This window comes from Fusarium odoratissimum (genome assembly GCF_000260195.1).
Source record: "Fusarium odoratissimum NRRL 54006 unplaced genomic scaffold supercont1.24, whole genome shotgun sequence".
In the NCBI taxonomy this organism is placed as follows: domain Eukaryota; kingdom Fungi; phylum Ascomycota; class Sordariomycetes; order Hypocreales; family Nectriaceae; genus Fusarium; species Fusarium odoratissimum.
Window position 1 is genome coordinate 451,380 of NW_022158709.1, and position 20,737 is coordinate 472,116.

The 20,737-nt window shown below is 50.1% G+C and overlaps 6 protein-coding genes across 8 annotated transcripts in view; 3 read left to right on the forward strand and 3 right to left on the reverse strand.

Annotated features, from left to right (window-relative positions):
• Window positions 1-1,757, forward strand: part of FOIG_12077 (uncharacterized protein) — a gene marked incomplete at its 5' end in the record, with an annotated part of 3,727 nt that extends 1,970 nt beyond the window's left edge. The window contains 2 exons of one of the 2 annotated variants that reach the window (XM_031212802.1): window positions 22-156; window positions 499-1,757. In XM_031212802.1, the coding sequence (XP_031057680.1) occupies window positions 22-156; window positions 499-1,368 (1,005 nt within the window). In that variant the 3' untranslated portion in view covers window positions 1,369-1,757. Of the gene's footprint in view, window positions 1-21 lie in introns of both variants that reach the window. The other variant, XM_031212801.1, reaches the window with a different exon arrangement.
• A 2,839-nt stretch (window positions 1,758-4,596) lies between these two features.
• On the forward strand, window positions 4,597-7,653 carry FOIG_12078 (uncharacterized protein). Of its 2 annotated transcripts, XM_031212803.1 has the most exons (3): window positions 4,597-5,236; window positions 5,288-5,901; window positions 5,954-7,653. In XM_031212803.1, exons 1-3 carry the CDS (start codon window positions 5,031-5,033, stop codon window positions 6,895-6,897), a joined length of 1,764 nt encoding a protein of 587 aa, XP_031057681.1. In that variant the 5' UTR covers window positions 4,597-5,030; the 3' UTR covers window positions 6,898-7,653. The 2 variants fall into 2 exon arrangements, with proteins under 2 accessions (XP_031057681.1, XP_031057682.1); XM_031212804.1 differs by having other exon boundaries at window positions 4,597-5,901.
• On the reverse strand, window positions 5,879-9,867 carry FOIG_12079 (uncharacterized protein). Its single transcript, XM_031212805.1, has 7 exons — window positions 9,511-9,867; window positions 9,226-9,461; window positions 8,817-9,182; window positions 8,605-8,764; window positions 8,292-8,552; window positions 7,910-8,244; window positions 5,879-7,857 (listed from the first exon to the last, which is right to left on the reverse strand). The coding sequence occupies exons 1-7, from the start codon at window positions 9,548-9,550 to the stop codon at window positions 7,525-7,527; spliced, it is 1,731 nt and encodes a 576-aa protein (XP_031057683.1). The 5' UTR covers window positions 9,551-9,867; the 3' UTR covers window positions 5,879-7,524.
• A 45-nt stretch (window positions 9,868-9,912) lies between these two features.
• Window positions 9,913-13,035, reverse strand: FOIG_12080 (uncharacterized protein). Its single transcript, XM_031212806.1, has 3 exons — window positions 12,603-13,035; window positions 11,478-12,553; window positions 9,913-11,425 (listed from the first exon to the last, which is right to left on the reverse strand). The coding sequence occupies exons 1-3, from the start codon at window positions 12,808-12,810 to the stop codon at window positions 11,159-11,161; spliced, it is 1,551 nt and encodes a 516-aa protein (XP_031057684.1). The 5' UTR covers window positions 12,811-13,035; the 3' UTR covers window positions 9,913-11,158.
• Window positions 13,036-14,233: 1,198 nt separating this feature from the next.
• On the reverse strand, window positions 14,234-16,004 carry FOIG_12081 (ATP synthase mitochondrial F1 complex assembly factor 2). Its single transcript, XM_031212807.1, has 2 exons — window positions 15,230-16,004; window positions 14,234-15,176 (listed from the first exon to the last, which is right to left on the reverse strand). Exons 1-2 carry the CDS (start codon window positions 15,531-15,533, stop codon window positions 14,377-14,379), a joined length of 1,104 nt encoding a protein of 367 aa, XP_031057685.1. The 5' UTR covers window positions 15,534-16,004; the 3' UTR covers window positions 14,234-14,376.
• A 107-nt stretch (window positions 16,005-16,111) lies between these two features.
• Window positions 16,112-19,572, forward strand: FOIG_12082 (uncharacterized protein). The gene is made up of 5 exons (XM_031212808.1): window positions 16,112-16,270; window positions 16,335-16,645; window positions 16,701-18,018; window positions 18,069-18,881; window positions 18,932-19,572. The coding sequence occupies exons 1-5, from the start codon at window positions 16,195-16,197 to the stop codon at window positions 19,162-19,164; spliced, it is 2,751 nt and encodes a 916-aa protein (XP_031057686.1). The 5' UTR covers window positions 16,112-16,194; the 3' UTR covers window positions 19,165-19,572.
• The last annotated feature ends 1,165 nt before the right edge of the window (window positions 19,573-20,737 follow it).

The following is a 20,737-nucleotide window of genomic DNA, read 5'->3' on the forward strand; positions in this document are numbered from 1 at the left end:
ACTGTCCCTGCTGGCGGCAAGACCACCTCCGGATCTTCTGGCTCTGAGACTACCTCTGCTCCTTCTGGCGACAACACCGAGACTGTCCCTGCTGGCGAGAACACCTCCGTCATCACCACCGTCTATGACAGCACCTCCACCGTCTACACCACTGAGGTCAAGACTATCACCTCTTGCGGCCCTGAGGTTACCAACTGCCCTGTCACCGCCGGCACTCCCGCTGTTGTCACTGAGACTGTCGCCATCTCCACCACTATCTGCCCTGTGACTGAGACTCTTACCGGCGACAAGCCCGGCCAGACCAAGCCTACTGAGGGTGGTGACAAGCCTGGTTATACTCAGCCTGCTGGTGAGAAGCCTACCGGCGACAAGCCCACTGGTGACAAGCCCGCCAAGACCACCGAGGGTTCTTCCCCCAACGCTACCACTGATGTCCCTGAGGAGCACACCACCATTGTCACCAGCTACGACAGCACCTCCACTATCTACTCTACTGAGGTCAAGACCATCACTTCTTGTGGTCCTGAGGTCACCAACTGCCCTGTCACCGCCGGCACTCCTGCTGTTGTCACCGAGACTGTTGCCGTTTCCACTACCATCTGCCCCGTCACCGAGACCATCACTCACAAGGCTCCCAAGCCCGAGAAGACTGGCTCCGACGAGAAGCCCGAGACCCCTAAGGCTCCTGAGGATGGTTACGACGTTCCCGATGTTGTCCCCAGCTGCTTGAACACCTTCCTTGACTACGTCGCCGACTGCAAGGACAACACCGACGCTGCCTGCTACTGCCCCTCCAAGGACTTCGTTGACAACGTCTTCGAGTGCCTGTACGCCCACGCTGAGAACGACGACACTGTCGCCCAGGCCGTCTCCTTCTTCCAGGGTATCTGCGCTCCTTACGTCGAGAAGAACCCCGGTATTGCCACCGGTGCCGACTCCGTCACTGAGCACATCACTGTCACTGGTACCACCATCATCACCTCTGCTCACTACACCACCGTCGTCGTCGCTACCACCATCACTGAGCCCGTTGTCGCCAGCGGCACCACTGTTGAGGGTTCCTCCACCGTCAAGACCATTGAGACTGAGATCGTTGTTCCCGAGGTTGGCTTCACCTCCGGCCCTGCTGGCAACGGTCCCATCCCTGCTCAGACTGCCCCTGCTACCGCCCCCGCCGCCGGTACTGAGGCCCCTGCTCCCGGCTACGAGGCTCCCGGCGCTGGTGAGACTCTCATCACTGGCAAGCCCGCTGTCGGCACCGGTGGTCTCCCCGCTCCCACCGCTACTGGCGTTCCCGTGACTGCTGGTGCCGCTCGCAACGGCATGGGCATCGCCGCCGCCATCCTGGCTGTTGCCATTGCCCTGTAAGGGTCATGATGCGCTTCGCACATCATCTCTGTTTTCCTTGTTGTTTATAGATTAGGTCTTGGTACCTGAGGCGGGACCTGTATGTATGCTATGTACGCCCGCACCCCGAGACCGCTTGAGCTTCCAGGGAAGTTAGACAGCGCGCTCATCAAACATGTATCATTCTTACGATCCTTACGAACTATGCATTAGTGTGGAAACTTGGTACTGACCGGATCCTCATGTGACATCAAGTCTGGAGGTCGAAGAAAAAAATGAAGTAGAAAAGAAAAAGAGCAAGGGAAGTTACCAGTTGAGCCGAGATGCACAGAAGCATATATACCCGCTGGCTGGTTGTTTAATGTTAATATTGACTTATTTTTTGTTTGAATCAATTCCCAATGCTCGCCTATGTCTGTTTTCCGCGTGAAGTAGTTATTTGTCTCTTGTGAAGCTGTGAGCATCTCGTACATTCGGTGACTCTGAAATGACTTGTAACTTAGCACTGGCCTTAGGCGACTATACTTCTATCGACTGGCAGTTTGTAGCACAATTGCGTTTCTGAAGAGAAATGTAAGGGCTGTCTTTTCCTGCTTCTATATGTTGTGGGAAACGCCATGCTTAGGTCTCGTCTGCCATGCGAGAACCGACCTAGCACCTGCACAGACAGACTTGGGGACACCACCTTCTCAATCACATTCTTCTGGGCGCTCTCTCAACAGTGGCCACTCGATGACATTATGATATCGAACTTCCACTCCCATGTCCCGTTCCATTTGTATATGTCTTGTGGTCGTTGGAGAAAACTGTAATCTTTCCTTCTATAGGCTTGACAGCGATCAACTTGCCACCCTCGGCAGACCACCGATCGCCCAGACAATGGAAATCAAGACGCTCGGCTCGGTAGCATTTCGGTGCCGAGTGTAAGCAGTAGCACATTGGAATCCGCTCATGAAGACCCGAGTATCCTTGCTAAAAGTCCCAAGCTCCTCGAAGTTGATGATAGAAACTTGCGATATTGGCACGGTTGGCACTTAATGTACGGATGTTGTCAGCTCTACCTTGGCATCCGAGAGCAATAGAGCTCAGGGCCTTCTTGCAGCATACTTAAATCCGATCAAAGCTTTCTGAGTCCAAAGTAAGACTGCTCAAGTCCATCCCACAGTTGCCCAAGAATGTCTGTCGCTTACAACACTGACCTCGAGTTTTCTCACCTACCCTGGCGTGGCCACGCGTTCCTCTCAGTCTTTCGGTTCCTAGGATTGATGTCTATTCCAAATGTCGCAAGTCGAACGGTAGCTTCTCCGATCATGTGCACACAAAAATTAAGGATTAACGATGTCGAAGGATTCGCAGCGCCACCAGGGTCCAGTGCCAAGACATGATGGCAATCTAAGCATTTCAAGACAATCTAATCTTATCGAATCAATCAGTTACAGTTGGTGGCAAACATCAGATCGGCGATGCAACACAACCCAGCCCTCGATATCGATGAATCTAGACATCAGTTCACCTCGTAGAGTGCTATCATTGGGATGTGATGCTCTCTGAGTTATTGTTTCTTTCCAAAGTGCATTTCCATGCTCGGCAACGAGAGGAACGCTTTGGCGGATCAAATCGGGAGGTTCGAAAGACTCCATTCCCTTGTCAAACTTTAGATCGACCGTGCATCTCGACCTCTTTGCACCAATTTCTTGGTCCCAGGAAAGACAAGGCTCTTTGCTGCTTACAGAAAAGACTACAGTAGTTCGGATATATCGAGATGTTATTGGGAGACTATTTACTGCTCCCCGGCGCCAAGAGTCTCTAACTTTACGACAAGGACTTCTTTGGCCCACCTTATGGAAAATGTCACCCGGACGGTCGGTTCTTGCGATGCTAAACAGGTCTAGGATGCATTCATTCATATTGTCTGGAACATCGAACACAACCATTCCTCAGATGGGATCCTGCAGAATCGGCCCATCAATCACCGGACCCCCACATGAACACGACAAAGCAGGTTAAGAGAAACGAACATATTGGCCAGGCAGCAGTCAGTTCGATGCTTGACATCCACAGTGGGTTCAACCCAGCATCATTGGCTCCGAGCCGCATTACAAGTTCTGGATGGAAGGCTTATTTCCAGACTGGACGAGTGACTTGCCAAGACGTTGAACCGAACACCAAAGGCCCCAGTAAGGAAAGGAATTTGCCTCAAGTCTCAATCTTTGGGCCACTTTGGCAATCGACTTCCTTTTGACCATATCGTCAACAGCTCTATCAGTGAATCCGAGATCAGTTAGACGTGCTTTGGCCTGTGGAGCTCCAGGCCACTGGGGCAAGTCTCGATCTCGCAGTGTTATATCACGTTCAGATTGATAAGCACAAACAAGAGAGCACCAGTCCCGCAGAGCCTCGAGACCCAGCCCAAGGCCAAAAATTATGCTTCGGAATCCCGTTTTAGTGGCTTGCCTATTTCTCTCCGATTGCCTGATGCCAAGACCAAGACTCACGACCTTATTTACGCCAAAAAAGCGCCTCTGTTGCCCTTCCTGGTTAGAAATGATCCGAAAACTCATCAGGGCCAAATCGGAGTCTGGCTTTTCTCACTATCGACCAGCGCCCACTTGCCGGGAAATAATCTTGTACGGCCCCACGACTTGTTATGCAGTGCTGCGATTCTTCAAACGCTATAAACGCGCTGTTGGTTGTTGGCTTTACGATCGATCTAATCTGTCTCGCAATATATGACAAGCGACATGCAAGGGAACCCTGGAAGAACTCTCGCCCTTTTCTGAGGCAAAAATGTCAATGAACTTTCCTTCACATGCTTATACTCGGAGAAGGACGGATGAAATCGACGTGCCGATGCTACGCCGCACGCTGGAAAGTGAAGGGCCAAGAGGTGCGATCTTCGGTGCTGATGCTGCTTATCAGATTATCAGATGATCAGATATGCGACTAGCGCTGAAAAACTTGCGTTGGTGTTCTTGGGGGTCAACACCAAACGGCGCCATACCCTACCAAGCAGTTGGAGCGACGCCACTCTCGGCCAACTCACCCCGGTCGATGTGCGGATAGCTTCTGGAAATAAGCTTCATCCAATAGATGGTGCTCTTGATACTGCAAGGTCTCCATTTGGCACATCTACGGTGCTATTCCCAAGGGTTAGACTCGTAGGGCCAAGCAAGTAGAGCGTGGATGATCGGTGTTAGTGCGTCTTTTTCTCGCCAGCCCAGAACCAGGGAAGTCTCTGCAGCGAGAGGGCTCGTCTCGAACAGGGGCTTTCTGCCGTTGATTGCCCAGGGTCGCAATGAGCTTAATCCTTACCTGGCTCATGGCAAACGTACCGCGGCCAGTTATAGGTGGGCTTAGGAAGCTCACCCATCGGAGACCAGTTACCGTTTTAGCCTTCCGAAGGATTCATTCTATGAAATCTAGCCATGGATGATCATCGCCTATCCCGTTCTCAATTCTCGCTCTAGTGAGAGCTTCTCATACAGCCAGAGTTGCAATGAGCTACGATCTTGGCCTGGTAGGGCAAGGTACTTAATGGGTGCTCTCCCCCCTTCAATGCGACCTTGTGGTCCCCTTATAGATTGAGCAATCGTCAAGCTTACTTCTCCTCTTTCTTCTCTCGATCCATTGAGCCGAATTGAGCACCTCTTCCCTTTGGAACGATTCTGCTACACTTCGTTCCAATGGCGACTCATACCATGAACGGGCCTGAGCCCGTTAACGATGTGTCTGTTCCAGACATCGAGAAGGCTCCCGCCAACAACAACATCATGGTCGATGAGGATCTCAAGGACTTCTCCGATGATGAGTTCAAGCAGCAGGGTGTCAAGAAAGCCGAGGCCATCACCAGCGTCTGGACCAAGAAGATGTTGATTGCCACATTTGTCTTGTAAGTGGTCAGCTTACCTTGCCATGACTATACTGACCCTGTATTCCCCAGTTTGTTCCTCGTCTCCTTCGTCGATAGTCTGCTCCAGAATGTGCAGAGCAACCTCATTCCATATGTCACTTCGGCCTTCGCTTCACACGGTCTTCTCGCTTCAACTGGTATCGTAGCCTCGATTCTGGGTGCCGTCTGGAACTTGACTCTTGCCAAGATCATTGACATTTGGGGTCGAGTCTGGGGCTTCGGCGCCATGGTACTCCTGATTGTTGTCGGTATGATCATGAAGGCTACATGTAACAGCGTCGAGATGTATGCTGCTGCGCATACATTCTACTGGGTTGGCCATCTCGGTCTCATCTATGTCATTGACGTTGTCGTCGCTGACACCACGACTCTCCGCAACCGATTGATCATCATGGGTATCAACTACACGCCTACCATCAGTTCCACTTTCGCCGGTCCCAAGATTGCTGAGCTCTTCTTGAAGAACGTCAACTTCCGATGGGCCTTTGGCTCGTTCTGCATCATCCTGTTGGCGTTCTGCATTCCCGTCATGGTCATCTTCATTATGAATGAGATGAAGGCCAAGAAGTTTGGTCTTGCCCCCGAAAAGGTACACAACCGCACTATTTGGGAGTCTTTCAAGTATTACTTTGTGCAGTTCGATGGTGAGTTTAATCTTTGTCCGCTTTGAACGCTTAGTCTTTAACATTATTCTAGTTATTGGTCTTTTCCTGACCAGTGCCGGTTGGGCTCTACTCCTACTCCCTTTCAGCATCGCTGCTACTGCTCCCAACGGATGGGCCACTGGTTATATCATTGCCATGCCAATCCTTGGTGTTGTTCTCATTGCCAGCTTTGTCGTCTGGGAGAAGTTTTTCGCCCCTGTGCCTTACTTTCCCTTTCACCTACTTGCCGATCGCACCATTCTGGGGGCCTGTCTCATCTATGGTATTATGTTTGCCTCTATCTTCTGCTGGGATACCTATTACGGCTCTTACCTGCAGGTTGTTCACTTTGAGAGTGTCACTACTTCTGGTTACATCCTCAACTCGTTCTCCCTAATGGCTGCTTTCGTTGGACCCTTCGTTGGTATCGCCATTCGATACTTGGGGCGCTTCAAGTGGCCTTCTTTCGTCGGTGTGCCCTTCTTGGTTCTCGGTACCGCCCTTCTCATCCACTTCCGTCATCCTGAAACTGCCGTCAACTGGCTCGTCATGTGTCAGCTTTTCAACGGTATCTACAGTGGTATCTGGTCCTTGACTGCACGTATCGCAGTCATGTCTTCAGTCAAGCATCAAGATGTCGCCGTCGCTCTGGCTATCTGGGGTATGTTCGGTGGTATCGGCTCCTCCATCGGTGTGGCTATTGCTGGTGGCATCTGGACAAACATGCTCCCCACCGAGCTTGCCAAGCAGCTTCCCGAGTCTGCCAAGAACATGACTGCTACCATCTATGGTGACATCAATGTTCAGCTGTCTTACCCTGCTGGTAGCCCTGAGCGAGACGCTATTATTGCTGCTTATGACTATGTGCAGAAAAAGATGATCTACGCTGGTTGCGCGTTCATCCCTCTTTGCGTCATCTGCCTCTTCATGTGGAGAAACATTGACATCAAGGAGAAGGATGCTCAAAGCAAGCAGGCCAAGGGCATGGTCTTCTAAGAAATCTATGAGACAGGCTCACGAAAGTATCTCATGAAAACGGGGCAGGGGATCTTATGAGTCTCCGGGTAAAGATTAATGAATCGATATAATACAAAAGTTCCATTCGCTTTAAAGACATCTCAGCTAGACTTCATTCAATACAAAGCAGTTGTCTCAGTGCTTTAATGAATACTCGGACTTGCATCAATGTGATATCATGAATGATTCTGGAAACTGCATTAATCTTGATCTATAGTCTCTTCAAGGAGTTCCTTTACTTGGCGATCCCGTCAGTCCGATGTACAGGATAAGAGCATGTAAGATGGGTTTTATGGTTCCCAAGAGCACATTGAGCAATCAATCGTCAATTGGAGAGCGTCTCGTTCATTAAGAGTTCAACTCCCTTTGGCGACGATCCTACTCGTTCTGGATTCTCGATTGTATTCACTGACCATCGTGCTTTTCTTCTTATGGTTGGCATGGCCCTGATACCATGAAGCCGGGATTTAATATCATAGGCTTGCCATAAGATCAAAGATATATGATAAGTTTGTTAAGTGACCTAATAGTCATTAATCGCTCTACTTCCTTGTAGGAAGCGCATAAATTTTCCTCTCTTTCTTACACTCTCTATGCACCATATCATTACAGCTTGGCGCCCTTCTCCTTGCGGGCCTGCTTCTCCTTGTCTCTCAACAGACGTCGAAGGATCTTGCCACTAGGACTCTTGGGAATAATTTCGATGAACTCGATGCCGCCCTTGAGCCACTTGTGTCGCGCCTTGTGCTCTTCGACGTGCTTGTTGATGCTTTTTGTGACCTCCTCGTCGGACATGCCCTTGGCCTCGGGTGCTTTGACGACGAAGGCCTTGGGGACTTCGCCAGCTCGGTCATCAGGGACTTGAATAACGGCACAGTCGTCGACGAGAGGATGGGTGAGAAGATGAGCTTCGAGCTCAGCTGGTGCGACTTGGTGGCCCTAGTGGAGTATGTAAGTAGGCGAGCAAAGATGTTGAGATAGTGAAATTTACCTTGACTTTAATAAGTTCCTTGATTCGGTCCACGATGACAAGGTGTTCGATGCCCTTGGGTGACTTGCGAACAATAACCTCATCACCTGTTCGCATCCAGCGTCCATCGCTGTGGTTTACAAAGGTCTCAGCTGTGGCCTTTGCATTGTTGAGATATCCCAGAACAACACTGGGGCCTTGGACGTAGAGTTCACCGGGGGTGTTGTATTCCGTAACCTCTTTGCCTTCAGCATCGATGACCTTAGCCTTGATGCCAGGAAGAAGCGATCCCGAGGAGCCAGGATCGATATCGAGTTCGGTGGTTGATGAGACCACGGGTGACGTTTCAGTGAGACCTACAAAGTTAGTGACGAGACACGACGCGTGATTGAAGGGGACGTACCGTAGCCTTGGCAGATATTCCACTTGGGCCAGATTTCATTCAAGCCATAGATTGTCTCCTTTCCAAGGGGAGCAGCACCGCTGAAGATGAAGCGGACAGAGCTGAGGTCGTACTTTTGGCATTCAGCCTTGTGACTCAGCATTTGGACCATGATGGGAGGGACGAGAGCCATTTGTTCGATCTTATAGCGTTGGACAGTAGCAAGAAACATCTTAAGCTCGAACTTGGGCAGAATGACTGTCTCATCGCCATTGTAGATGCCTCGATACAAGTTAGTTCAGTGAGACATGGGAACGGAGTGAGATGACATTACCCCAATGAGCGACTGGGACGAGGCCGTAAATGTGACTGAGTGGTAAGAGACCAAGCTGAACCTGAGTGTCGACTCCCGCTGCTTTTCGACCCTCCTCGTTTTGGACTGTCATTTGCATAACGTTTGCGATCACATTGACATGAGTGATTTCAACCGCTTTCTACAGTTTGTGAGCCGCGTACTCATTTCATCAAAATCTGGTGGGGACTTACGGGAAGACCTGATGTTCCACTGGAGTAGCATAGATACGCAACTTGCCTCAAGCCTTGGCCTTTGATCCAATTCAGAGGCTGAAGTTCAGGCGCATCCTTGCCCTCTGCAATCAAATCATCAATTGACTTGAAAGGTGGCTTGGACTCGAAGCCGGGCACGGGTAGAAGAAAGACACGATCCTCAGGGATACCGACAGCCTTCGCGGCAGTGAGAGCAGTCTCAAGGAGAGGAACACAAGTGAAAAGGGCGTTTGCGCCGGATGAGCGGAGCTGGTGCTCGAGTTCTGGGGCAGAATATGCGGCACTGGCGGGTGTGACGATTCCGTTCAAACGATGAACAGCATGGGTCATGGTAATGTAGTCGATCTTATACGTTAGTTGGGTTTTGTGTGACTGAGCTCAAACGTACAGTGTTGACTGAGAATAGCGCAACTACTCTATCCCACTCTGTTCCATCGTGGACATCATAGCCAAGACGCTTTGCAAGAGCACGCGCGAGAAGTTTCTCACGCTGGATGACCTCTTCTGTGGTATACGTCTTACCAGAGATACCACATGTGAAGGGATTTCTGGACTGAGCAATAGGTTTGCGAGCGTGCTTATCGCTGAAGATGAAGTCGGGGACGGTGATTGACTCGGGAGGTTCTAAGGAATGTGAGTAGAGGAGCTGAAACTGACGACAGGGTGAGTTTACCGAAGGGCAGGCTAACCGAGGGAGGAGGATAGAAGACCATCTTGAATAGGGATTAGAGGGAGGGTATTCAGAGATTAGAGGGAAGAGGAGAGAATGGGGAGAATAGAGGAAAGGAAAGGGAAAAAAAAGATGAGGAGCTGAATATGTACTACGTAGTTGGTTCCCTGCTTCTCTCTTCTCCTTGTCGCTTCGGGGCCTCCTCCAAATCTGGGGAAGACCCAATTTAGCGCCGTTTGATTCCCACTATCTCCGCAATACACCAATCTTGGCCCTATTAGCTACGATTCAAGACCTCGGTGCCAGCCGAGGTAGAGGAAATAGGGTCGTTGCCATAGGGTTACGTAGATCATACATTGGGGTCAAAGCTGAAGCAGAGGTGCATGTGACTAAAAAATTAAGGTTGACAGTATTTCTTGGTATTGGTATTTTGAGCTTAGTAGCTTCTGTATGTCTTCTAATCGTTGCAGGAATTGGGGTAGAGGAAGTGGACCGTATCTTGATGCCTCGGTAAGTGGCTTGCATTGAATTCCGCCCTATCTCCGCCATGTCCAACGTCTTCCGTCTCGATAAGGAGCGTTGTCCCTCAATGAAAGTGTACCGTATAACCATAATTTTTTTTTTTGGCTCTGTAACTGATTCCATGGCCAGATATGAAGCTGTATTGTACTATATGAACAACTTACATCGCTACTGTTCCAAGCAAAAGTCAAATTAAGCTCAAGTAAGCTTACCGTTGCACATTTCTACCCGCGCTGACGTCCACCAGTCAGGATGAACTCAGATTGCCTAAAAGGGCAGAGACAATGATGTCTAGATACCGAAATTACTCATCAAGAGCAACTACACACTTATTTCTGGCTACTGATTGCATACTATCATGTACTGCTTTTCGTGTGTTGATGAAATTGACTTCAACACCCTGGTTCTGTTGCTTCTCGCCATAACGACTTCGCACACTTGAATCGACAATTCTCTCAGCTTTTAATCCGATCAGAGTTAGATTTGTAGTCTTCTGCTTACCGCCAAGAGCTATCACCCATTAGAATTGCGAATTGGGGGTACGATGTAACTCTCTGACTCAGAAACCTCCCACCTCCCTGGCGATGCACGACAGCCTTGTGAGAGCTTCAAGAGAGATGCCATTCATCGACCTTTGCGATTCCGCATTCTACAGCAGAGCGCCGATGTTTCTCAAGAAAAGACTCAATAGACTACCACGACTGTGATTACACAGACACGACCATTTCTTGATGGATACAGAGTGTCTCCCGAGATATCCGAAGTCTTCCTCCCGCGTTGCGCAAGATGTGGCTGTCAGCTGTTGCGGCACCACGAGCAAAGCACGTTGATCCAACACGATGGGTGCACGAAAGGTCTACATCGAGGGAAGAAATTCTCCGAAAGTATCTCCCGATCGTGAAGCCATAACATGCTGTGCTCCCTTTCTACTGAACACAGCATAAACGTGATGAGGCCCAGTACAGCTGAGGCAATTTCCAAGTCACGCAATTTATGAGTACACAGTGAGATGGTGCAAAGATCAAACGCCGCCGTATGCTTCATGCCACGCATACCCTAAATGCGGTCTATTAATTATAATCGTCATGTCCAAGAGATGTCATTAAAATATGTACAACCATATCTCCCACTATAGCAAGTTAACTCCGAGAGCAAAACCGCCAATGACAGCAAACACCCAGCTGAGGGGTGTAGGCTGCCATGCGGCATTGTCATCGTCACCACCGCCACTACCGGCCCCGGCAGTGACTGTGACGGTTGGTCGACCGCTGAAGGTCTGTGTCGTCACGACGCCTGTGGCACAGTCGCGTTCGAAGTCGGGACATGAGGTGATGGTGTAAGTAGTGGTGTAAGCAGATGTAGGGAACGAGCCGCCTGTGCCTGTAGCAGTAGCCGCCTATCAAGGTCGTTAGTTTAATCACGCAGGAGTACGAGGTATCATGACTTACACGTCCAGTGGCTGTGATGTCGGAACTCTTGCACTTGCCAGTCTCACTGGGCACGGCGTCAGAGCCTGAACCAACAGCAACGATGTCCTCATCACCACAATCAGCAGCCTGAGCGAGATGGACCTCCTCGTTATCCCAATCGAAGACGAAGTATCCGGCTCGCAGAACAGAGTCACCAAGAATCTGCTGGTCGCTGGTAGGTACAAGACCAATGTAGCACGTTCCAGGTCCAAGCTCAAGAATGAAGTCGCTGAAGGCAACTTTAATGATTTTATCGCCAAACCCAAAATCAACCGTGCCATCGAGGTCGCGGTTTTCACAGTCGGTCATGTAAAAACCCTCACCATCGTTCTGAGCATCGAGAGCCTCCAGAATTGGTCGCGCGACCGACATGTGCATGCGGGTGAGAGTCGTTCCAGAGTCGAGCATAACGTTGGAGTCAGAGCTCGAGACACGAATGTCCTGTGTATCACCGCTAATAGTGACGCCGAGGCTATCCAACTCCACGGCGAGACGGTACTCACCACCCTCGCCGCGAATGATAGGGCGCGTCTCCAGCTTGCCAATATACTTACTGCGATCAATACCGCCGTAGATTAGGGCACCCTCGGTATCATCAGAGTGTCGTAGATCAAGGGCGAACACACGGCTGTTGATAAGTCCCTGATCAGCCATGGAAGTGAGCAATAAGCTATAAGGCTCATCGCCGTCAAATCCAGCCCTCAGGTCAGGCGCAAGACCCAGAATACCCTGTGAGATACCATTGCTCTCAACCAAGACACCAAAAGTCTGATTTCTCAACTTTGAGTCTCCAAATGTCATGAGATCTGTATAGTATCGGATCGTCGCTGATGTGTGCGTCGATGAATCGGACGCGTCGCCATAGTTGAGTGTCTCGCCACCAAAAGGACCGATGGGTGGTGTCTTTGACTTTCGAGGGTCGTATTGTCCAAAGTCAAGACATTGGTTGTATTGAAGAGCAGATTGAGCTTCTTCGCAGTCGGGGTTTACCCAGAGTTCGTTGGAGCCGGTATCGAGAAGGACTGTGACTTTTTGAGGAGGAGTACCGATTTCAACTATAGAGTATTAACAACTGTAGTTAGTATTGAGGCTGCAGTGACATACTGTCTGTCGCGTAGAAGAAATCTTTGTTCTCGAGTCGAACGGCGATAGCGTCACCGTCTTGACGCTTATCGTGCTGCTTATTCTTGTTTCGCTCAACGGTACCAACGTGCATCGACAGATAACCTTTACCGGCCTTTGATCTCGGGAAGCTAACGGCGTCAACGCTGCCGAGCAGAGCCGCGGCTGTAGTTATCGTGGTCCACCTCATGATGACTTCTGTGGTGTTGTTTGCAAAAGGCTACAACGGTTTCTGACAACGTCCCCCAGGGGAAGAGAGGCTGCCTCGTCTTTAAACTAACAACTCCAGGACCCCCAGTGGCGTTTTCCCTGCCTACCTCACCCCCGGGCTGTGCCTTGGTTGGTGGATGTGCTAGGATCTCAAGGGACGGAATTAGCGGGATGTGCTTGGCTGGGGGTCTTGGCGTTTGCTTAGACGTTGGGTAATACGGTACGGCTGAAAAGTCCTTGACGTAGAGGTTTTGGACCTGCATAATTGGGCTTTGGGGCGTTAATTTGCGCATAATGTGGCTCTGTTGGCTTCTGTTGTGTAACTTGTTTCTATTCAGAGCATGTGTTCTGCACAGTGAGTCTCTTCTAACTAACAAGAGACAGCTATTATTTGTCTCTGTCGAATAATGCCTTTCTTAACGTTGAATCAGAGTGCCAATTCGAGGCTCGCTAGCCCCCCCCCCCCCCCCATGTCTCACGTTACAGGCGTGATCCATTCAGCTTGGCTCATTTATCATGACTCCGCCTCTCTTCCCAGCAACCAGGCTAACCCCAACCAAGCAGATCTTCGGTCATTTCCCAATGAGACTCGCCTTCTTCCTGATCACAAGAAACACGGCAATCACTGTAGTGTCTTGGCCAGTTGAAGGATGCAGTAAGAGGGCTAGCATTCAGCTTAAAAATCAGAAGGGTAGGCGGCTTGCGCGGCCTTATGCAGTGGATGATGTATTTGAAGCTCAATTGGGATTAGGGATCTCAGCCCGTGGCGATTTCGTCCCTTGGCTCTGCGCCTTGTGCCACAGTTGAAAGAACGCCAGCAACGGGCATTTGGTGAATGAGAGAGGGAGGCTTGGTAGAAATACGATATGTTGCATGCTTATTCTGAGTCGCATAAAGTGAAACGTTGGATGCAAACGTGTGAAGCGATTGGACACACAATCAAGCTTGACCCTGTTGCTTGTGGAAATTAAGCTCACGGAAGCCGACTCTTATGGTTGCAAGAATTAGATGATCGGAAGTTTATCTACAGTAACGTTCGGTGATCTCCCACCTCATTTCTCAAGCATATCCTAGCCTGCCACTCGACAATCAGAGTTTTGCCCGAATGCACTGGTGTGTCTGTTTCACTCTATTTGGGCTGATGGCTCTTAGCCCTGGCGTGGAATCCTTGTTCGCGAAGCCGATGTAGGGTAAGACATTATGACTTAAAATTGCATTGATGATGAGCAAGCCATGTACAACGACGTTTGCGCTTAATGATACGCAAGCCATTCGGCTGCGATTCTTAATCGGCGGCCTCATTGTAATTTGATGTTGCAGCGCGTTCTTGTGGCGCAGATGGGGGCCATGAGCAGGCGTACTGAGGACTTTAGCTCACGACTTGATGAAAGTTAGTGACACAAGGGCGAGAACAGAAGAAAGGTGATCCTCAATATGTTAAATTTTATCAAGTCAATCTAAGATATTCCAAAACCTTTTAATCTAGCTGGTAATTTACAGGTCGTTATATTTTACAAGTCGTGCCATCTATCCAGTCTCATTTTATTTATGCCTTCAAACCTGTGCCAGACACCAACAGCGTAACGCTGCCGAGCTGTCTTCTCACATCCTCCTTGTTAACATCATGGGTATCCTCGACCTCTCCCCACTGTCCGGTCTGCCAGTCAACCTCAAGACTAGTGGCAACAGCCGCTTCTTCAACACCAAACTTCTTGCCAGGGTTCAAATGACCCCTTGCGACTGAGCCCTCAGTCCACTCAACTACAAATCGTGCAGCAGCAATGAGACTCTTTCCAGCCAATGTGGCACGCTCAAGTCCAGCAATCTCGAAAGCATCGAGACCAGTGATCCAGCCCTGAACAATCTCGCGAACTCCAGGTGCCTGTGACTGAGGCAAGATGGAGTGGCCGTCAAGAACAGGATTGATGGTGATGCCTGGCCAAACATGTGTTGTCAGGAAGGACACAATCTCCTCGGCTGTGCGCTTCTGTACATCTCGTAGCGACTCTCCAGCATCATTCTTGAGATCGTGCTCTCCTGCGGGAGGGTTCCAGCAGAGAATGGAATCGGTATCGAGGTATCGTAATAATGTTGTAGCAATGGCATTTCGAACCTCTGAAATTTCGCCCCCCGGGGTATTATCAGCCGCTGCGATATCAAGAGCTCGGCACGTTAGACTTGTAAGAGGGATCAAATGATGTCTTGTAGCATCTTGGGCAGAAGTCAAAAGATCCCATTCGAGGGCGAGAGCGGAGGCAAGATCGGGCTTGGTGATGGGAATTCGAACGATCTCCTTTGTCACAGGATGTCTCAACGGTCGAGTATCGAGGAAGACTTGAAGAGCACCTGTATCTCATCAGCACACCGTTTGATGGTGGGGTAAAAGTATTTCGACTAACCGTCAACTGCCTTCACAGAAACATCCTTCCAGAATCGCTTCTTCAAACCACCGCCTCCCTTTCCAGAGCTAGCATTTCGAAGCTCCTTAGCATTCTTGAGCATCTCAGCCTGCTTCCTCCGCCTGGCGACTCGCTGATGGACATTTTCGGCGGGTTGGATCGGCGGCTCAGGTGGCGGGCCGGTGCCGACCACCGGAGCGACATTGGCGGCCTTGACAACGGTCGAGTGAATTGGACGGACAAAAGCCGGGCGCTGGACGAGCCGAGGCGCAATGCGAAGTGGCACTCGTGTTACAGACTTCATTCTAGGCGACGAGTTGGGTCGTGGATTGAGGTTGAGGGAATGAAGCTGGGGGATTTAAAGATGCGACCCGGAAAATTGGGTCTGGCTGGAAGTTCGGAGTGGGTGGATTCAGGGTCGACATGATGTCACTCTCTGAAGGTGAGAGCTATGAAAGGGGCCTCAGGAACTCCTTTTTGACATGTAAATGTGATAATCATAATATATTAGACAGTCTCTAGTAGTCATTCAAACTATTAGGATATTTTAGAGCATCAATGTAAGTTTAATTGAGCATCTGAAAGACTGCGGGTACCTGAAACCGCTGTGCTCCATTCTCCAGCAGCAACCTTGCCTTAGGACAGTGGCCATATCAGTGGGACAATGGCATATGAAAATGCTAATTATATGAGAGATGGGAATATAAAAGACATAAGAGAAAGCTTAACCACTGGAAAAGACCGAAGACTCAGCAATTGAAATCCTACCGTCGACATTTGAAGCTGAAGCCAATGCCAAAGTTGACACGAATCCCCGTCCGATAAGGGGCTGATAAGATCACGTGATGCAGCACCACTCATCCCTGAAGCGTAACTGCGACGTGGTGATTCTACCTTAGGAGCGCCTCGACCGCAACCTCAAGTCTCCCTCGACCAAACCTTTCACCTCAACCCAGTTGCCCAACATGAGTTACGGCAAGAAGGACGAAGACGCCGACCTCGGGCTGGTCAAGGTTGACCGAACTCAAGTCTTCCAAGAAGGTCCGTCTCCTACAATCGCCCTATTCCTATTCCCCCCCCACAGTCAAGCTAAATAGTCCAACAGCACGACTCTTCAACAGCTCCCCTATCCAGCCCCGACGATGTCGCATTCTACTCACCAAGATCGCTCTTCTTCTCTACACGGGAGAGAAGTTCCCCACCAACGAAGCTACAACCCTCTTCTTCGGTATCTCGAAGCTCTTCCAGAACAAGGATGCCAGTCTCCGACAGATGGTCCACCTTGTTATCAAGGAGCTCGCCAACTCAGCTGAGGATATTATTATGGTTACCAGCACGATTATGAAGGATACTGGCGGCAGCACCGACGCCATCTACCGACCCAATGCCATTCGCGCCCTCTGCCGTATTATCGATGTAGGTTGCTTTGCTTGCAGGTACACCGACACCCCTGGATGCTGACACTGTAAAGGCCACGACCGTACAATCGATCGAACGAGTTATGAAGACCGCAATTGTCGACAAGAACCCCTCCGTATCCTCTGCCGCTCTCGTTTCCTCTTACCACCTCCTTCCTATCGCTAAGGATGTCGTCCGACGATGGCAGAGCGAGACCCAAGAGGCGGCTGCCTCTAGCAAGTCCTCCGGTGGCTTCTCCCTTGGATTCTCCACCTCAAGCAGCCAAGTTCCCATGAACCACTCGACCATGTCGCAATATCACGCTGTTGGACTTCTATATCAGATGCGCATGCACGACCGAATGGCCCTTGTCAAGATGGTTCAGCAATTCGGTGCTGCTGGTGCTCTCAAGAACCCCGCTGCTATCATCATGCTGGTTCGACTTGCTGCACAGCTCGCTGAGGAGGATGCTTCATTGAGGAAGCCCATGATGCAGCTCCTCGATGGCTGGCTGCGACACAAGAGCGAAATGGTCAACTTTGAAGCTGCTAAGGCTATCTGCGACATGCGAGATGTTACCGATGCTGAGGTAGCGCAAGCTGTCCACGTTCTTCAACTGTTCCTCACCTCGCCCCGCGCTGTTACCAAGTTCGCCGCTCTCCGAATCCTCCACAACTTTGCCAGTTTCAAGCCTACCGCCGTCAACGCCTGCAACCCCGATATCGAGCTTCTCATCTCCAACAGCAACCGATCCATTGCCACATTCGCTATCACCACGCTCCTTAAGACCGGTAACGAGGCCAGTGTCGACAGGTTAATGAAGCAGATTTCCACCTTCATGTCCGAGATTACCGATGAGTTCAAGATTACAATTGTGGAGGCTATCCGAACCTTGTGCCTCAAGTTCCCCAGCAAGCAGGCTGGTATGCTCACCTTCCTCAGCGGTATTCTGCGTGATGAGGGTGGATACGAGTTCAAGAGGGCTGTTGTGGAGAGTATGTTCGACTTGATCAAGTTCGTGCCTGATTCCAAGGAGGATGCGCTCGCCCACCTATGCGAATTTATCGAGGATTGCGAGTTCACTAAGCTGGCTGTCCGAATCCTTCACCTTATTGGTCTTGAGGGTCCCAAGACCGCTCAGCCTACCAAGTATATCCGATATATTTACAACCGAGTGGTTCTTGAGAACGCCATTGTGCGAGCTGCTGCTGTCACTGCCCTCGCCAAGTTCGGTGTTGGACAGAAGGACCCTGAGGTTAAGAGCAGTGTTCGTGTTCTCCTCACCCGATGCCTGGATGATGTCGATGACGAGGTCCGTGATCGTGCTGCCCTTAACCTCAAGCTCATGAATGAGGAGGACGATGAGATGGCTGCTCGATTCGTCAAGAATGGTAAGCATGAATTAACGACTGACTGTGGATCACTGCTAATGCGCGAACAGAGAACATGTTCTCCCTTCCCTACTTCGAGCAGCAGCTTGTCTTGTACGTCACATCAGACGACAAGTCCGCTTTCGATAGTCCATTCGATATTGCCAAGATCCCTGTGGTTACTCGGGAGCAAGCCGACGCTGAGGACCGATCCAAGAAGCTGATTGCCACAGCCCCTACACTGAAGGCCCCCAAGGTTGGCCCTACCAAGCCTACCGGAGCCGAGGCTGTTGCTTCTGCTTCTGCTCAGGCTCAACGATATGCCCAGGAGCTGCTCGAGATCCCCGAAATGAAGGAGTTTGGCAGCGTCCTCAAGTCTTCGCCTGTTATCGAGCTTACTGAGGCTGAGACCGAGTATGTTGTTAGCCTGGTCAAGCACATCTTCAAGGAGCACATTGTCCTCCAATATGAGGTTAAAAACACCTTGCCCGACACTATCCTTGAGAACGTTTCCGTTGTCGCTACTCCCGCAGACGAGGAGGAGCTTGAGGAGGTCTTCATCATCCAAGCTGAGAAGCTTGCAACTGATGAGCCCGGCAAGGTCTATGTTGCTTTTAAGAAGGTTGGCGGCGAGGCTTCTCTGCCCATCTCCACCTTCTCCAACGTCCTCAAGTTCACCAGTAAGGAGATCGACCCCTCAACAGGCGAGCCCGAGGATTCCGGCTACGATGATGAGTACGAGGTGGCCGAGTTCGACCTTGCTGGCAGTGACTACGTGATCCCCACATTCGCTGGCAACTTCAGCCACATCTGGGAGCAGGTTGGCGCTTCTGGAGAGGAGGTCACAGAAACCCTCCAATTGAGTGGTATGGAGAGCATTGCGGGTAAGTCGAATACTGAGTTCATGAAAGAGATGGCACTAACAATTTCACAGACGCTACAGAGCAACTTACAAAGGCTTTGTCGCTCCAGCCTCTCGAGGGCACCGATGTGCCCGTCAACCAGACCACCCACACTCTCAAGCTTCTCGGCAAGACAGTTGGTGGAGGTCGGGTGGTTGCCAACGTACGGATGGCTTACTCATCAAAAACTGGTGTCACGACAAAGATCACGGTGCGAAGCGAAGAGGAGAATGTGGCTGCGCTAGTCATCGCGTCGGTCGCTTAGAGATGAACAACAGAAGCAAAGCGGGCGTTGAAAGGATCATGATGTATCGAAAGCTTTGTCTCGGTCTTAGACATACCGTACAAGTGTGGCAGTAGTGTGATTATTTACGATTCGTTTCCTTGTCCTGGAATCACGATTGTCACTTGGGAGGGGTTAAAGGCTCGTAAAAGTGATGAGGGGGGATTATTCATTGGGTGGTTAGAGGGAAGCGAAGAAGGTACAAGAGCATGTTTTTATCGGAGCATGGTTGTTGGGGCCATGTTATTTGTTGCAAAAAGATGGAATTCACCTAGTCAACCCCGAGGCTGTGAAATTTGACTTGATTTGAAGTGAGGTGTAACAACTGTTTAAAAGGAAAACTTGAGACACAAGGCTTGTGTCGAAGCCACATGCTTTGGCATCATTGATCACAATGCTGGTGTTGCCTTGCCGGACTGATTTAATGCTTGTAAGTGGTGGCCTGGGGTCTGTTGATGATGCTTGTGGCATTTGCTGGTGACACAGGTTGCAGAGCGAGTGCATGTTCAAGTTGCTGCATCAGACCATGTGTGTAGCCATAAAATTACGTATTTGTGGCAAAGATGTGATATAGTGTGCGGGCTTACGTTTTTCTTGCTTTGGTGTTTGTGTAACTGTTATGTTTCCTGGCTGAGTGAGATTGGCAAACGAAGACGCTTTTGGCACGCTGTCACTCATGTTAATCCACGAGCTTTACTTAGGCAACGTCACAGGCAGGAAACTTGATTGGGGATAACATGGGATTGGTGGGTGTGATATAAACTGCGTCTACTGACGCTGATGTCATTGAGATGTTGGTGTTGGCAGAGCAAATGATCAATTGTATTGCTTCACACAACAATTGGAACAGGCGAAGGAAGAAGCCCTTTGTCGTTCGGGATATGTTTCCCATTGGGCAAAAGAGAAACAAGGATTTCATTTTGGCAACGATTTAACACAATTTTCGGAAGGACATGACACTCCCACTGGTTCCTCCAGGTGCCGTCCTGAAGTATATATATCTCATGTCTTCCCACCTCCATCCTCCCACTTCATTCTTTCCTTGAGCTATTATCATCCTCTTGACTTATATATATTACTTTAGAGCATATAATCATATATGTTTACAGTCAGGCAATGGAACTTTCCGTGCGAGTCTATATTCATTACATTGGCATTCAATCTGGTGCCTGGCCTTGTACTGGCGCAGTAGGTCGTTGATTTCGTTACGTATGCCTTCAGAACTGACAATGCTTACAGGAAATCGTAGAAGAGTTTCTCATGCATCACCTGACTGTGAGAAGGAAGCGCTCACAATTCTATTATAATGGAGCACTTTGTCTCTTGTCCCGCTGTCGAAGTGTCCCCAAGCGTATCTCCTCTTAGTCGAGGATAATAAACAACTCGGGCTTGTCGTCACGGCTTTTCATCACAGGGCTAGCAGTCGGTATAATGATGTCATTGAGACAACGATGACGATACAGATGATGGAGGGGCATGAATATGTTCTGGTATAGATCAAGTGGGTGAAGACTGAGCCTGCGGCTGTGTCTGCCACCCTGGGCACAAACATGCT